Below are 17,938 nucleotides of genomic sequence, written 5' to 3'. Positions count from 1 at the left end.
CCTAGCTCCTATTGAAGTAGTTTCCTTGGTTACAAATACACTGTTGTCAACGTCTCTTGCGGTCTACAAGCTGGGAAATTTTCAACTGCAATGCTCATAAGCTCGTATGTCACAGCCTGTTGGATGTTTGCAATATCGTAGTGAATCTTCCCTTTCAGTCACCTTTTCACTCACGGAAACAAGAAAAAATTGCAAAGTGAGAGGTTGAACGAATATGGTAGATGGGTAATGGCAACAGAATGTCTGGCCAGAACTTGTAACAGATAAAGCAGTGTGGGGTCTTTCTTTATCATGCAGTAAGAAACGGTCCTGAGAATGCTACAAATCAAGACAGCAACTTTGAATTGCTTGTCGCAAACGTTTCAAGTTGTTGATGTAAAGAGTCTGGTTCACTGTTTGACCTGGAGGAACATACTCAAAGTGAACTAAACCCTTACTATCAAAGAAGGTAATCAACATTTTATTCATTCTTGAAAGTTGTCGTTTGACTTTTTTCAAGGTTGGTGATCCAGGACTCAACCACTCAGCACTTAGAAGCTTCATGTGAGGATCGCATTGGTAGCACCAACTTTCATCCCCAGAAATGTGGGATCATGTCTGGCTCTATCCAGTAGTTCAGCAGAAATTCTTCACCTTTCCTCTTTCTGTCCACCTTTTAGTGTGTGAGGGACAAGTTTTGTGTTAAGTTTCTGTTTCCCTAAACCTTCACGTAAAATATTATGACACACATCACAATTCAAATTAAGTTGTTCTGAAATCGCATGCACAGTTACATGAGGGTCTTCTTGCAATAACTGCCCAACATGCTCCACGTTTTCACTGCTAAGCTGTAGACAGGCGACCAGCTCTGGGATCATCTTGCACTGAATCTCTACCTTCACTAAACATTTTGTGCCATTCGAAATTACGACTTCTTGAAAGTGCCTCATCTCCATACACTTGCTTAATCACTGTCCACATTTCACTAGGGGTTTTCCCAAGCTTAACGCAGAACTTGATGTTCATTCTTTGTTCACAATCAGCATTCATTGTGTTACCGTTAACTAATGTGCCGAGAACCCAAACAGTGTGTCGCTAAGCACAGCCCTGTCACCTATTGAGTTTGTGCAAAAACATGGACAAGGTCATTTCAAGAACAAACACATACCAGGTAACACAAAAACCACATTTGATCCATTTTAGAATTGCGAACACAGAGAGAGAGAGAGAGAGAGAGAGAGAGAGAGCGAGAAAAAAAAAAAAAAAAAAAAAAAAAAAACACATCCTGGAACTTTTCTGATAACTTTTCTCTATCCGATCTGCAAGGACGAGCATTCTTTGAGAAACTCGGAGCTGATGTAAATTTGATTTTGGCAGGAAATTCATCTCTGATCCCAAGGAGGCTTTCCCTAAAAAAAAAAAAAATGTGCACACAACGTATTCTCTAATACCCTAATACGTGCATCCTGCGTGTGGTGCACGTGACCTATTAAGGAGAATGCCACAATTCTCCTTGTACTAGTAGAGGTCATGAAATTCACATCCAATACCATTACAGAGTCATCTGAGCCTCTGGTTTAGACCTTCCATTGTGCTCCGAACCAGAGGAACACGACTAACCCTTGGTACGACGCTATAAATAGACAACTTAGCCTGCACCCCACGTGTGATGCTTGTTGCCTCACCAAATCAGCCATCTGCCAAAAGAGCTGACGATGGCCTCAGAACCCAAACTTCAGGCATCATTCATGTCAACATATGCCAATATCTGCAGCCGGTTGTACCCAGTGCACTTGATAGCTGCCGGTAGGGCCTCCTCCACTTCATGGACAAGACTCTCGACAAACATATTGAGTTCACACTGGCATTCTTTCCCACCATGCACGCTATTTCCCTGAGGGGCTCCATCATCTGCTTAACAATGGAACACCCAATGACTAGTGTACCCACCATTTGCACCTGTCTGGACTGGACAGGAGAATCAGAAGAATTGGGCACTGGCCCAACAGGAGAGGCATCCTGTACTGGCTCAGAAGCGTTATTTAACACTGAGTAACATATCATACCTGTCGCTAAGGTGTAAGGGCCCAGTCATGTGGCCAGTTTTCTCTTGCACCTTCCACTCAGAGACACATGAAGCCACCACTGTCCAGCACACACCCTTAAGTGAGGACGGACCAGTCACATACTGCGTATTAGAAGAAACAGCTACAACCAGGTCAGCAGGGATTTCCAAAGGTATCAAAGGTGTCACAGGTCTCATCACTAGTGCCCCAATGACACTGCAGCTTTGAGCATTAACCAGAAGCCAGTCAACCATCGCTGACACAGCTTCCAGCTGTTTACGGATGGCAGCCAATTTTCCTTGTGTCCGCTCACAACAGGCACAGTCCCAAGCCATATCATATTGGTTGCTTTGGATGAATGAATAAATAGGTAACAAATAAATAAATGTGACCTCCTAATTATAATTTTTAATGAATAATGAAATCATGAAATAATAAGATATATCGTGTTATGCTATGTAACCATGTGATCAATCTGGCTAAAGTGATATGCCAAGCAAGTTTGATTTCACTCATAAATCTACTTCTAACTTTAATTTTATATGGGTTCAAATATGTAATTTGGATTACAAATTGATTATGTTCTGCTTTCATTTCTTCAAAACTTGGAATTAGTTCTGATTCTATTCACACTTACACTGCTACCCTCTCTTACTCATTGTTCAAATGTTGCAGTGCAATGTAGCTGACTTGCAATCGCTCCTATATTTTTTGATCTGCCAGTCACTCCAAAAACCCAGGTGTTCAACTAATGTTGATGCCAGTCTACCAGGCATGTAACTACAAGCAAACAAAAAATTAATTACCTAACTTTTGTTTGCGAGGTGATACTTAAAACTTTATGATTGTCTATTGCAGGTGCCAATCAGCCCTCCTGGCAGGTTGTAATTTCATAGCTTTCAAGTGAATTTCCCTTTTGATAGATTTAAACATCATTATATATTGTGAAACATAATTTGCAATTGTTTTGTGATGTTAGTACTCACAGAACCTGCACAAATGGCCAAGTGCATTAATGCACCATTTCTGATATTCATGGAGGTGTGCCTGTTCCAGACTGGATCCATTTCATAGATTAACGATGAGAGCTGGTGGGCAGGCCAGCCTGGATGTGGCTTTTAGGCTATTCCCCAAATCCATCCAGGTAAATACTGGGCTGGTACCCATGTCCTGCCTAAGATGCACACACTTCGGAAGTATTTGGAAAATGTTCTCACTCTTGAACAAGAGATTTACTCTAGACGCAGACAGACGGCGTACACAAACTGTATTGCAGCTGGAGTGATGGTGCCAGGAAGGGCACTCAGCCACCAGCTGTCACTATCATTGCCAAAACCTGTATAACAATGATGACCCCATAGTGAAATGGGAAAAGACAATAAAGAAGAAGAAAAGAAGAAGCAGTCATGGAAATGGAATTTCATGAAATAGGCACAGTACGATATTGATGATTATATCACGTTTATCCACGTCTCCCAGAGTATGAATGTTTCATTGTAGTGTCATTAATGCACCAGTAAGACGAGAGAAATTCACAAATGAATTTCACAAGCATCAACTGATGGTTAATCTTCAGGTAACATTAGTCTATACTATTCTCTTGGACCACCGTATCTATTACTGGCAGAAACATTACACTCATGCAAATATCGCTGCAGCTTTACCATGTTGATTGGAACTGTGATGCTTAACAATGAGTACAGTGCTTCAGTTTTTACTAAATAATAAGAAGCACCACATTTATCAATCAAGTAAATCACAAATTAGTGGTAAACGTTTCAGATTTATGTTGCATGATGTACACCATATTAAGCCACCAGAGCGAGAAATCTCTAATGTACACATAAATACACGAAAACTGGTATCTGCACCCGACCTGTTGGGAAACAATAACAACCAGCATTACCATTAAGAACAACCAAAATCCTTCTCCTAACCCTGAAAATTATTATGAGCTCAAATCTTGTGGTAGAAGGTAGGAGTGCAGGGAGTGGTAGTGAGTAGAGAGATGGACACCGGGGAGAGGTTCTGGGGTGGGCCTAAGGATTTGAGTAGTGACCGGAAATCTGCAGAACAAACCGCAGTCCACCATCTAAAAACTGATCCCGACATTATAACCCTACCTATGGACAAAAATAAGTCTCCACATACGATTACCTGGCAGAAGGACTCCACAAGCTGTAAGGTTCTTCCACCTACGAACCTTGCCACGGTGACCTCATTCCAGTAATCCAGCAGGATCTCCAGTCACTACTCAAATCCTTAAGCCCATCCCAGAACATCTCCCTGGAGTCAATCTCTCTACTCACCCCTACCACTCCCCGCACTTTTACCTTCTACATGCTTCCTAAAGTCCATAAACCAAACCACCCAGGACGCCTCATTGTGTCAAGTTACTGTGCCCCCACTGAGAGAATCTCTGCTCTTGTAAATCAACACCTTCAACCTATTACCCGGAATCTACCCTCCTATGTAAAAGATACCAACCATTTCCTCCACCGACTCTCCACAGTTCCTGTACCTTTACCACGTGGTGCCCTGCCACTATTGTTGCCACCTCCTTGTACACTAACATTTCTAATGCCCATGGCCTTACTGCTATTGAACATTACCTTTCCCAATGCCCAATGGATTCCAATCCAACAAACTCCTTCCTAGTCACCATGACCAACTATATCCTCACCCACAATTACTTCTCCTTTGAAGGCATTACGTACAAACAAATCTGGAATAAGGCTATGGGCGCCCGCACAGCACCAACGTATGCCAACCTATTCATGGGCATCGACAGGAATCCCTCCTAAAAACTCAGGATTCTAAACCCCTCACAAGGTTCAGATTCACCGAGGACATCTTTGCTATATGGATCAAAGGCAAGGACACCCTATCCACATTCCTCCAGCACCTCAACAACTTCTCCCCCATTTACTTCACCTGGTCCTACTCAGCCCAACAAGCCACCCCCCCTAGATGTTGACCCCACCTCAAACTCCACCTCAAAGATGACTACATCAGTACCTCCATCCATAACAAACCTAATAACCACCAGCAATACATCCACTTCAACAGCTGCCACCCATTCCATACCAAGAAGTCCCTTCCATACAGCCTAGCTACCTATGGTCATCACATCTGTAGTTAGGCCTTAAGGGCCAAAAGGTTTAATTGTGAGAGCCTTTGTGTTGTGCCCATCACAACTCAGCATATCTGGCTATATGGTGAGAGGCTTCCTTTACCTGGATACAGATTAGCTGGCTGCTTTTCAAGGAGTTCTTTGAGGAGTGGGGAAGTGGCCACATGCATAAAAAACGGTATTATATTTATGTCCGTGGGCATATCGTGGCACTGCACTGAACAGGTATTTGAATGTTGTGCACAGGCAGTTGACTTTAGTGAATCCAAACTTCTAATTATTGTTTATTAATGATTAATGGAAAATCTCATATAAGATGTGAAACAAATACTAACAAAGAGATAGAGGGGCTGGCCAGTACTTACCTCAGCTCAGTACAGCCGATAGATACACATAAAACAGAACTGAAAATTTACATTCCTAGCTTTCGGAACTTTGTTCCTTCATCAGGGAGGAGAGAGGGGAAAAAAGGGAAGAAGGGAAAGTGGATTCAGTTACTCACAACCCAGGTTATGAAGCAACAGGGAAAGGTAAACAGGGAGGGTAGCAAGGATGGAGGCATGGTTGTCAGAGGGAAGCCAAAGATATTCTACTGTGCCAGCTTCAAACCAAAGAGGATGCATACAGAAGTAAAGAGGTATATAGTATAAAGATAAACACAACTATGTAGGATGAAAAGATGCGTGAATGGCTAAAGAGGAAAGGGAAAGAGGAGAAGACTGAAGAGTGAATGGGAGTGAGGTTGTTTAACGTAGGTTCAGTCCAGGGGGATGGCGGGATGAAAGGATGTGTTGGAGTGCAAGTTCCCATCTTTGCAGTTCAGAGGGACTGGTGTTGGGTGGGAGAAGCCAAATGGCACATACGGTGTAGCAGGTTCCTAGGTCCCTAGAATTATGCTGGAGGGCATGCTCCACTACTGGGTATTGCGCATCTCCTAGGCGGACAGTTCGTCTGTGTCCGTTCATGCGCTCAGCCAGTTTAGTTGTTGTCATGCCGATGTAAAATGCTGTGCAGTGCAGGCACGTCAGTTGATAAATGACATGTGTAGTTTCACACGTAGCCCTGCCTTGAATTGTGTATGTTTTACCAGTAGCGGGGCTGGAGTAGGTGGTTGTGGGGGGTGCATGGGGCAGGTTTTGCAGCGGGGTCGGTTACAGGGGTAGGAACCGCTGGGTAGAGAAGGTAGTCTGGGAATATTGTAGGGTTTAACAAGGATGTTACGGAGGTTAGGGGGACGAGAAAAGGCAACTCTGGGTGGTGTGGGGAGAATTTTGTCAAGGGATGATCTCATTTCAGGGGTTGCCTTGAGAAAGTCATATCCCTGGCGGAGTAATTTGTTGATGTTTTCGAGGGCAGGATAATATTGGGTGACAAGGGGGATGCTTCTGTGTGGTCTGGGGGTAGGAACATTGTTGTTGGACGGGGAGGAATGTATTGCTCGGGAAATCTGTTTGTGGACAAGGTCTGCAGGATAGTTGCGGGAGAGGAAAGCACTGGTCAGGTTATTGGTGTAACTGTTGAGGGATTCGTCACTGGAGCAGATACGTTTGCCACGAATACCTAAGCTGTAGGGAAGGGAGCGTTTGATGTGGAAAGGATGGCAGCTATCAAAGTGAAGGTACTGTTGTTTGTTTGTGGGTTTGATATGGACAGAGGTGTGTATGTGAGCTTCAACAAGATGAAGGTCAACATCCAGGAAGGTGGCTTGGGTTTTGGAGAAGGACCAGGTGAAATTCAGATTCGAAAAGGAGTTGAGGTTATGGAGGAAATTAAGGAGTGTTTCTTCACCATGAGTCCAGACCACAAAGATGTCATCTATAAACCTATACCAGGCCAGGGGAAGCAGCTGTTGGGTCTTCAGGAAAGCCTCCTCCATGCGGCCCATGAAGAGGTTGGCATAGGAGGGGGCCATCCTGGTTCCCATGGCCGTTCCCCTGATTTGTTTGTAGGTCTGGCCTTCAAAAGTGAAGTAATTGTGGGTGAGGATGAAGTTGGTAAGTGTGATGAGGAACGAGGTTTTTGGAAGATCTTCGGGTGGGCGTTGGGAGAGGTAGTGCTCAAGGGCAGAGAGACCATGGGTATGTGGGATGTTTGTGTAAAGGGATGTAGCATCTATGGTGACAAGAAAGGTTTCAGCTGGGAGAGGAGTGGGAACGGATTTGAGGTGTTCTAGGAAGTGGTTTGTGTCTTTGATGTAGGATGGGAGTCTGCTGGTGATAGGTTGTAGGTGCTGCTCTACCAGAGCTGAGATACGTTCGGTTGGGGATTTGAAGCCTGCTACAATGGAACGGCCAGGATGGTTCTCTTTGTGGATTTTGGGTAATAGGTGGAAGGTAGGGGTACGTGGCTCAGGTGAAGTGAGTAAGTCTATGGAAGCCGTTGTGAGGCCTTGTGAGGGACCTTGGATTTTTAGGATTTTTTGCAGCTCAGTCTGGATGGAGGGAATGGGATCCTGGGTAACAGCTTTGTAGGTTGAGGTGTCAGAGAGTTGACGCAGTCCTTCTGCCACATACTCCACACAGTCAAGTACGACAGTTGTGGAGCCTTTATCCGCCGGGATATTTTCAGCTCCTTAATGGCACGGGATTCAGCTGGGGTGATGTTGGGGGTTGTCGGGATGTTCTTCAAGAAGGACTGGGAGGCAACACTGGATGTGAGGAATTCCTGAAATGTCTGCAAGGGATGGTTTTGGGGGAGGGGAGGAGGATCCCTTTGAGAAGGCAGTCGGAACTGTTCTAGACAGGGTTCAACACTGGGCCTAGTATTTGGGGGCTGTGTTTGGGTAGTGACGTGATATTTCCAGTTGAGGTTCCGGGTGAATGAGAGGAGATCTTTAACCAGGGCAGTGTGGTTGAATTTAGGTGTGGGGCTAAAGGTTAAGCCTTTTGATAGAACAGATGTCTCTGGAGGAGAGAGGGATCTGGATGAGAGGTTTAGGACTGAATTGGGACTGGTGATATGTGGCATTTGACTGTGGTTATAGTTGAGATTTGGTCTGTGTGGGGTGTGTGCTGGGATGGGGAGATTGAGTAGGGTGGCTAGGCTAGGTTTGTTGGCTATGAGGGGGGTTTGTTGAAGGTTCTGTTGTGGTTGGTGTTTGTGAGGGATAGGGAGAGGGACCCCACTTCTTAGGTGTTGCACTAGCACTGTGGATAGTTTTTTCAGGTGGTGTGTGGCATGGAACTCAAGTTTGCAGCTGGCTTCTAGGATGATGTTCCTCAGTGTGTTCTCCAAGCAAGGGTTTGAGAGGTGGAGGACTTTGAAGAGAGATAGGAGCTGTTGGGAGTGGTGGTTACATGAAGTAGTGTAGAGATTCAGGACAAGTTGGGTAAGGGCTAAGGATTGAAGGTTCTGGAAGTCCAGGAGAGACTGGTGGAAGGAGGAATTGCACCCAGAGATGGGAACTTTTAAGGTAAGCCCTTTAGGGGTAATTCCAAAGGTTAAGCAGGACTGGAGGAAAAGTATGTGGGATTGCAGTTTGGCTACGGTGAATGCATGTTTCCGGAATGAATGTAAATAATGTGGTATAGGATTAGGGTACATAGTGGGTAATTGGTGGGTAGGGAAATTAAACAACTAAAGTTGAAATAGTAATCATAAGAAGGAGTAAAACACGGAGGGAAGGACGAGAAGGAAAGAAACTGTGTTCGTAATGTTCAATACCAAAGGAAGACCACTAAATAAGAAAAATACGGAAAAAGTTGACCAGACCAAGCAAGTATGTCCAGATCAGGGGAAAAGAACACACGTTGCTCAAAAACAGAGATAGCGAGTGGCGAAAAAAGATCACGCGTGCCGCAAAAGCGATCGCGCGTGCCGCAAAAAAGATCGCGCGGGCCGCAAAAAAGATCGCGCGGGCCGCAAAAAAGATCGCGGGTGGCGCAGAAATTTTCTTGTGGCAGAGAAGGATAGCCAATGGCACAAAATTATTGCCAGCAACAAGAAATCGACGGAAATGGATGATACTGGTAGGTGTGGAAGAGATTGTTGGCAGTGATTGTTGGCTGGGAAACAGCGAATAACGAACGTTAAAACTATGGAATGTTGAATAAATAAATCAATAAATAAAAAAGAGAAGAGGACTATAAACGGAACAAGATAATAGGAGGAAGATTAAACTAGAACAGTTGGTGACGAAAATATTTATTTATGTATATATAAAACACTGAAGAAGAGAAAGTGTTAAGATGACAGACGTAAGTGATAGCTAACAAAAGGGACAAAACAATGAAGGATGTGGACCATATAGGTGATCTAAATGATTAATGGAAAATCTCATATAAGATGTGAAACAAATACTAACAAAGAGATAGAGGGGCTGGCCAGTACTTACCTCAGCTCAGTACAGCCGATAGATACACATAAAACAGAACTGAAAAATTACATTCCTAGCTTTCGGAACTTTGTTCCTTCATCAGGGAGGAGAGAGGGGAAAAAAGGGAAGAAGGGAAAGTGGATTCAGTTACTCACAACCCAGGTTATGAAGCAACAGGAAAAGGTAAACAGGGAGGGTAGCAAGGATGGAGGCATGGTTGTCAGAGGGAAGCCAAAGATATTCTACTGTAGGTACTGTGCCAGCTTCAAACCAAAGAGGATGCATACAGAAGTAAAGAGGTATATAGTATAAAGATAAACACATCCACACCTCTGTCCATATCAAACCCACAAGCAAACAACAGTACCTTCACTTTGATAGCTGCCATCCTTTCCACATCAAACGCTCCCTTCCCTACAGCCTAGGTATTCGTGGCAAACGTATCTGCTCCAGTGACGAATCCCTCAACAGTTACACCAATAACCTGACCAGTGCTTTCCTCTCCCGCAACTATCCTGCATACCTTGTCCACAAACAGATTTCCCGAGCAATACATTCTTCCCCGTCCAACAACAATGTTCCTACCCCCAGACCACACAGAAGCATCCCCCTTGTCACCCAATATTATCCTGCCCTCGAAAACATCAACAAATTACTCCGCCAGGGATATGACTTTCTCAAGTCAACCCCTGAAATGAGATCATCCCTTGACAAAATTCTCCCCACACCACCCAGAGTTGCCTTTCGTCGCCCCCCTAACCTCCGTAACATCCTTGTTAAACCCTACAATATTCCCAGACTACCTTCTCTACCCAGCGGTTCCTACCCCTGTAACCGACCCCACTGCAAAACCTGCCCCATGCACCCCCCACAACCACCTACTCCAGCCCCGCTACTGGTAAAACATACACAATTCAAGGCAGGGCTACGTGTGAAACTACACATGTCATTTATCAACTGACATGCCTACACTGCACAGCCTTTTACATCGGCATGACAACAACTAAACTGGCTGAGCGCATGAACGGACACAGACGAACTGTCCGCATAGGAGATGCGCAATACCCAGTAGTGGAGCATGGCCTCCAGCATAATTCTAGGGACCTAGGAACCTGCTACACCGTATGTGCCATTTGGCTTCTCCCACCCAACACCAGTCCCTCTGAACTGCAAAGATGGAAACTTGCACCCCAACACATCCTTTCATCCCGCCATCCCCCTGGACTGAACGTACGTTAAACAACCTCACTCCCATTCACTCTTCAGTCTTCTCCTCTTTCCCTTTCCTCTTTAGCCATTCACGCATCTTTTCATCCTACATAGTTGTGTTTATCTTTATACTATATACCTCTTTACTTCTGTATGCATCCTCTTTGGTTTGAAGCTGGCACAGAACCTACAGTAGAATATCTTTGGCTTCCCTCTGACAACCATGCCTCCATCCTTGCTACCCTCCCTGTTTACCTTTCCCTGTTGCTTCATAACCTGGGTTGTGAGTAACTGAATCCACTTTCCCTTCTTCCCTTTTTTCCCCTCTCTCCTCCCTGATGAAGGAACAAAGTTCCGAAAGCTAGGAATGTAAATTTTCAGTTCTGTTTTATGTGTATCTATCGGCTGTACTGAGCTGAGGTAAGTACTGGCCAGCCCCTCTATCTCTTTGTTAGTATTTGTTTCACAATTATTGTTTATTATAAGACCCCACGACTTAAGATGGTGGTGGTGGTTAGTGTTTAACGTCCCGTCGACAAGGAGGTCAGTAGAGACGGAGCGCAAGCTCGGGTTAGAGAAGGATTGGGAAGGAAATCGGCCGTGCCCTTTCAAAGGAACCATCCCGGCATTTGCCTGAAACGATTTAGGGAAATCACGGAAAACCTAAATCAGGATGGCCGGAGACGGGATTGAACCGCCGTCCTCCCGAATGCGAGTCCAGTGTGCTAACCACTGCGCCACCTCGCTCGGTACGACTTAAGAGCATTTCTGCTCAAGCTGGAGAGGGTTCTTAGTTCACTTTGCAGGAAGTGCCAAAAAATAGTCATATATGTGGTGACTTCAATATTAGTTTTGTATGTGATTGTGCAAGAAAAAGGATGTTGAAAGATCTCCTAAACTCTGTACAGGATGGCAGCCAGTCAAGGAATATTTTAGGGTATTAGTTTAAAAAAAAATTATTTCAAAGGCCCAGTGGAATCTTTACACGTTTTCTCCCAGAGTAATTCACACCATGTCTACATGACACAAGTTGCTTGTCTTTCAAAACAGAGGCAGTTCTGTCCAGTTAAAGCTGCTGACAGGAAACACCCTGAGCCATCTGCTGCAACTACTAGCGAATTCACACCATTGGTTTCAGCCAATAGCGTGCACGGGATACCAATCATGTTTGTGTCCTGCAGAGCGGAACACAATTGCTTCGCTCTCTTGTAATCCAGACCTAGAGCAGAACAGACGTCTTCTTGGAAGGCAGAGCCTCTGGCTCTGCTTTTCACGACTGGCCACCAATGTAAGTCAACATGAACCGCTTCCCCTTCCGTTGCCCATTTCATTTAATCGTTCGACCTCCTAGACTGACCTAAACCTGCTAAATTCCGACCCTAGGTGCCCCTTCATTGTACTTAATTCCCTGTTTCATCATTTAACGGGAGCCCTGGATGCCCACTATCACATCCTGACCGCTTGATCTCCTGCACACTGTCGCCACGAGGTATATTTAACAACCTTCTTCCCCCTTCCCTGCCATCATTAACAACTGGTGTCAGAAGTTTCTCTTCCCATCTCCAAACAATTTACTCTTTTAAAATTGGTGCTAGAAGTGGATGTAAAAATTATATCCCCCCCTTCCTGGCACGAACTCTTTTACAACTCACATGATCTGATGCAGGCTGTGTTTTTTCCAACTAGGGTGCAGGGGAACAGTAGCACAGCCATAGATAATATTTTTATTCATTCTTCATTACTAGAGGGGCATTCTGTTAGTAAAAGCGTGACTGGCCTTTCACACCATGACACACAAATTTTAGCACTAAAAGGCTTTTATACTCAAACAAATGTTATATATATTTACAAACTATGTAGAAAAGCTAATCCAACGGCAATAGTGAGTTTTTTGAACCTCGTTAAGGAACAAGAGTGGCAGGATGTTTACAGTGCCGAAAATATAGATGACAAATATATTGCTTTCATTAACACATTTCTATATTGATTTCGTTAACACATTTCTCATGCTCTTTTAAAACTGCTTTCCATTAGAATGTTCTAAACAGAGTACTAGCAGTAAAAGACAGCCTGCGTGACTGACTAGAGGGTTGAGGATATCATGTCAAATGAAGTGAAAATTATATCAAAATGTTAAAAGTAGTCACATCAAGCTACAGTAGCCCATTACCAATAGTGCTGTAAAGTGCTCAAAAACATTATTAGGAAGGCAAAGAGTATGTGGTATGCAAACAGAATAGCTAATTCACAAGATAAAATTAAAACCATATGGCCAGTTGTGAAGGAAGTGTCCGGTCAGCAGCACAAATTCGACAATATAAAGTCAGTTCATACTAAAAATATTTCTGTACAGACAAGTCAGATATACGCATAGTATTTAACAATCATTTTCTGAGCACTGCTGGTGAATTAAGGGTATCGTGCCTTTCCAAGATTGATGTCTGAAATACTCCTCTGTGGTACTGACAAGGGAGAGATTGCGTCAATAAGTAAATCACTGAAAATTAAGGACTCTGGGGTTCCTAGCAGAACATTACAGTGCTGTGCTGCATATGTTAGCCCTGTACTTAGCCATATTTGTAATTTTTCCTTTAAGAATGGTCAGTTTTATGAACAATTTAAGCACTCAGTAGTAAAGCTGCTTTATAAAGAGGGAAAAAAGGGATAATGTAGATAATTTTAGATCTATTTCTATCAGTGTTTCCTAAAGTTGTTGAAAAGGCTGTATATTTACGGATAACTGATCATTTTATTTCATATAATTTCCTATCAAATGTACAGTTCAGCAACAGAAGTGGTTTAATAGCTGAAAACACTATATTCTCTTTTCTCTGTGAGGTACTGGATGGATTAAACAAAAGGTTTCGAACATTAGGCATCTTTTTTGATTTAACTGAGGCATTTGATTGTGTTGATCACAAAATATTGCTCCAAAAGTTGGACCATTACAGAATGCAGGGAGTAGCTCCCAACTGGTTCACATCTTACTTTAACAACAGACAGCAAAGGTTATTATTCACAGCGTTAAGAATGGCTGTGATGGGTCTGTGTGGGGCACAGTCAAATGAGGAGTGCCCCTTGGATCAGTGTTGGGACCACTCCTTTTCCTTATTTATATAAATGATATCCCCTCTGATGTTGTGTGCAACACCGGCTCTGTTTCAAATAGTGCAGTTCATGACATAAGTTCATCGCTTGTAGAAAATAAATTAATGCTAAATGACAGTAAGACTCAGTTTTTACAGTTCTAACACACAATTCAACAAAACCCCGACATTTTAATTTCACAGACTGGGCATATGATTAGTGAAACTGAACAGTTCAAATTTCTAGGTGTTCAGATAGATAGTAAATTGTCATGGAAAGCTCACATTTAGGATCTTGATCAAAGAGTTAACGCTACCATTTTTACTGTTCGAACCGTATCTGAACTAAGTGATAGAATGACATGAAAAGTAGTCTATTTTGCTTATTTTCATTTGCTTAAGTCATATGCTATTATATTTTGTGATAACTCTTCCCATTCTCAAAGGATATTTTTGGCTCAGAAATGGGCAGTTGGGACAATAAGTGCTGTAAGTTCGCGAACCTCTTGTCGACCCCTGTTCACTAGTCTGAGTATTCTGACACTGGCCTCTCAATATGTATATTCTTTACTGTTGTTTCTTGTTAACATTAACAGTATCAGCTTATTTCCAAGAATTAGCAGCTTTCTCTCAGTTAATACTAGGCAGAAATCCAATCTGCATTTGGATCGCACTTCCTTGACACTTTTGCAGAAAGGTGTGCAGTATACTGCTGCATCCATTTGAAGCTACCACAAGAATTCAAAAATCGTAGCAGTAATCCATGCACTTTCAAATAGAAGCTGAAGAGTTTCCTCATGGGTCACTCCTATTCTGTTGAGGAGTGCCTTGAAAAATTAAGTTGATTCCCATGTTATATTATTAACAGTGTTTACATAAACTTATGACCTGTCTTTTTTGGGTTCATAAACATTTTATTTTATCTGTTATTACTTTCATGTTGTAATTTCATGTACTGACACATTCCATGACCTTGGAGATTTGCTTCTACAGAACCAAACAAGTAAAGTTTTTTTTAAAAAATACATACAGTAAAGTCAGAATGACAGGATATGTTTTAAATATATCTGAAGATGCCCACCACAGACTGAAATCTATAGCCTGAGAGCAAATTTTTGTGATTATAAATTGAAATAAAAGAAAGAACTTACACGTTACCTGGATCACGGTTCATGAAACTTCCTGAAACCATTTCACCAACTAGTGAAGTGTTATCCTGGCTGTGATGGTAAGCAAATAAACTACGAAGAATTTTGGTTGGTGCAGACACAAAGTCTCAACCAATAATTCCTTGGGCTTCACTGCCGGATTTTGAAACATCTCTACTACAGAAATCTTCCACTTTTAGGTAATTTACAGTGGTATTCTGCACATTAATGAAGTTTTACTGCTCTATTACAGTTAAGATACACACAACAGTTTTTTCTGGGTTGACATTTTAATCCATGCAAAGTTTCCCAATTGCCATCAAAATAAACACCTTGAAAAACGTCCAAAATTGACAGTGACCATCCCCAACTTTTATAATTTCTGGGTTAGAGCAAAATAGATCGCACATGAGCAGAAGAACAATTGCTAGTATTCAGAACTAGTAAAAACCTCAAAAGTTGGATTTATTTTGTATCCAACTTCTCACACCTTTTAAAATGTTATTCTTTTCTAGTTGTTCTCCCACTCTTCATTTAACCTTTTCACTTACAATATTAGCTGTTTTGAGGGCACACTGAAAGAATACAACAACAGTAATTGTTTTTAAAAGAGTAACCCGCTATTTGACTGTGTATAACTACATTTATCTTCTGTACTCTCTAGATTTTAGGTTTTTATGTCGTTCTCAGGTACAATGCCAAAAGTTGTTAGACCATTATTGAGTCATATCTGTTAAGGCAGTTCCTCTTCAATGTGGCATGAATGTTAGAGTGAGCTTCGTATTTGGTGAAAGGGTTCAGACATACCTTTGTAATCACACTGATGTAGTTCCGTGTAGAGTGTGTTTATACGATCCATGTAAGTATGAGTAATCCCCTTTCCAGTGCATAATTCCTCCAATGATCCAAGCAGAGCAACAACACACGAAACACTGACATTTGATACTGCCGAGTCACTGCATCTACTGCATTCTTCAATTGAGTCCATCACCCTGCAAAACAAAAGCAACGAACATAACGAAAAAATTATATATTACTTTGTTGTTCACCCAGCATATCAATGTTAAGACCCTGCATCCCCCACCCTCCCAGAAAAAAGAACAGGAACAGTACATGCAGATGCAAATTCTACAAGTGCTGACAGTGTTCATTTTTTTTATCAATGGCACTCATTCCTAGTTGATTTTTGTAATAAGGAGAACACAGTTGCTGAGCAACACAAGAGCACTTTCTATTTGGAACCTGACTCCTCGAATCAGAGCTCACAGCGTCACCCGCAAACTGTCTGCCAACGCCAATGCACTACAACAAACCATCAGTTCACTTGCAGTAACCGTGTCATGTGGTGCATGTACATAATCAGTTTTTAGGCATGCCAGTAGCCCATTCAACTGCCACTGGTTGAAGTGGGCCACTTTACATGTTAGGAAGTACTAAAAACTTAATCAGGAAAATGTGGCTGGCTGATCACTGAAAGTATGAGCCATCCAATCTGTGACATACTAAAACTCTCCCTCTAATGACTTAGGCTGGAGTCCTGATGGCATACGAAATTTTAATAGTAATGCTGACTACTAAACCCCAAAATGCATACCTCATTTACAGCTTCCCATGCATCAGACTATAAAATGCACTCTCTTCAATGTAGCATACTGTGTCATGTAAACCATAAGTACCATATGTTGGAGAGTTTTATGTTACAAGAATCCATTTGACTACATAGTTGGCCCTATATGGAGACACACCAGAGGGACTAGGTCCTGCAGAAGGGACTGGTATGGTGTACACTACAGCTGAACAGCTGCTTTCCCTGACTGCAGTTTTTTATGCCTCTTTGCCAACTGCTCACCACCTCACAGTTGCATGGCTCTTTGACTCAATGGAAAGATGACACTGACAGGGTAATGGCAAATGTGTTTCCTGCAGGCCTTCTTGACTATCATATTTGCTTCTTTGTTTCCATGAATTCCTTAGTGCTCCAATACTCAGTAAAATGACATATTTTCTCTCGAAGAAGAAGTGGGTCCCTGTATATTTTGGATCAGTTTATGTGCTGTGTAAATCTTTTATAGTGACAGTAGGTCACTAAGGGAACACAGATACATAAGAAATATCATCCTCAATGATTCTTCATATGCTCTGTTGTTTTCAGGCTAGGTATAGGTCAGTAGTAAACACTGAAAAATCCTTTAGAAGTTCAACAACAGCACATATGTAGGAAAGACTAGAGAGCAACCAAGGGTGTCCTCTTGCTTTAAACAATCAGTATACACTAAAATGGAATTGTGATCCTCATTTAAAGCATTGCTGTTAAAAAATACATACAGCTACATTTGCTATGCATTCTATTAGAATATACTCAAGTCTAAAAAATTTATGGGCTTCTTCAGAAACCAAAGTGGATTTTTACTCCAATCTTGGTGTAAGGCATTGATTTTTGTCACATACATTTCTAAAGAATGTCAAAATGCCTCATTGTTTAGTGACAGTTGTTAAACAGTTGTTAGGAAAGTGGAAAGCACCAGTAACACAAGTAAGTGAAATGTAGTCAGATTACAACTCTTTGATATCATGACAGGTTGCCATCAATAGAGAAAGCAGCTCTCCATTCTCAGCAGAAAGGTTGGGAATGTGATAAGTCAAATATGCTCCAGTGGATAGGTTGAACTCCGTCTAATCTATTTAAAAATGACCATACTGCAGACAACATACATCCATAATCAAGCCACGATCACAAGAAGGTTTCATTAAATTGAAGTGGACATGTTCTGTTTGCTTCCAAACCATGTGGCTAATACATTTCAAAATGTGAGGTGCTCTGGAGACACCGCAGCAGGGCGACTGCGCGAGTTTTGGTGTTCTAGTAAAGATAAGTCATTTTAGATTATAAAACATATAGTTTACTACTGGTTATGTGGTAAATAGGTGTATTAGTGTGCCTTTTAAGTGTACCATTAAAGGTTTCATTTTTATTAACGTAATATAGCAGAAAATGTGAAAAG

At 42.3% G+C, this 17,938-nt stretch overlaps 1 protein-coding gene across 1 annotated transcript in view; it reads right to left on the bottom strand.

The window, feature by feature from the left end:
* Positions 1-17,938, bottom strand: part of LOC124595869 (brefeldin A-inhibited guanine nucleotide-exchange protein 3) — a 306,469-nt gene that overhangs the window by 191,935 nt on the left and 96,596 nt on the right. Inside the window, exon 9 of the mRNA XM_047134775.1 lies at positions 15,744-15,928. Coding sequence (XP_046990731.1) covers positions 15,744-15,928 — 185 coding nt within the window. The remainder of the gene's footprint in view (positions 1-15,743; positions 15,929-17,938) is intronic.

The sequence above is a fragment of the Schistocerca americana genome, chromosome 2, assembly GCF_021461395.2.
Source record: "Schistocerca americana isolate TAMUIC-IGC-003095 chromosome 2, iqSchAmer2.1, whole genome shotgun sequence".
Lineage (NCBI taxonomy): Eukaryota > Metazoa > Arthropoda > Insecta > Orthoptera > Acrididae > Schistocerca > Schistocerca americana.
This window is presented reverse-complemented; position numbering and strand designations above follow the sequence as displayed.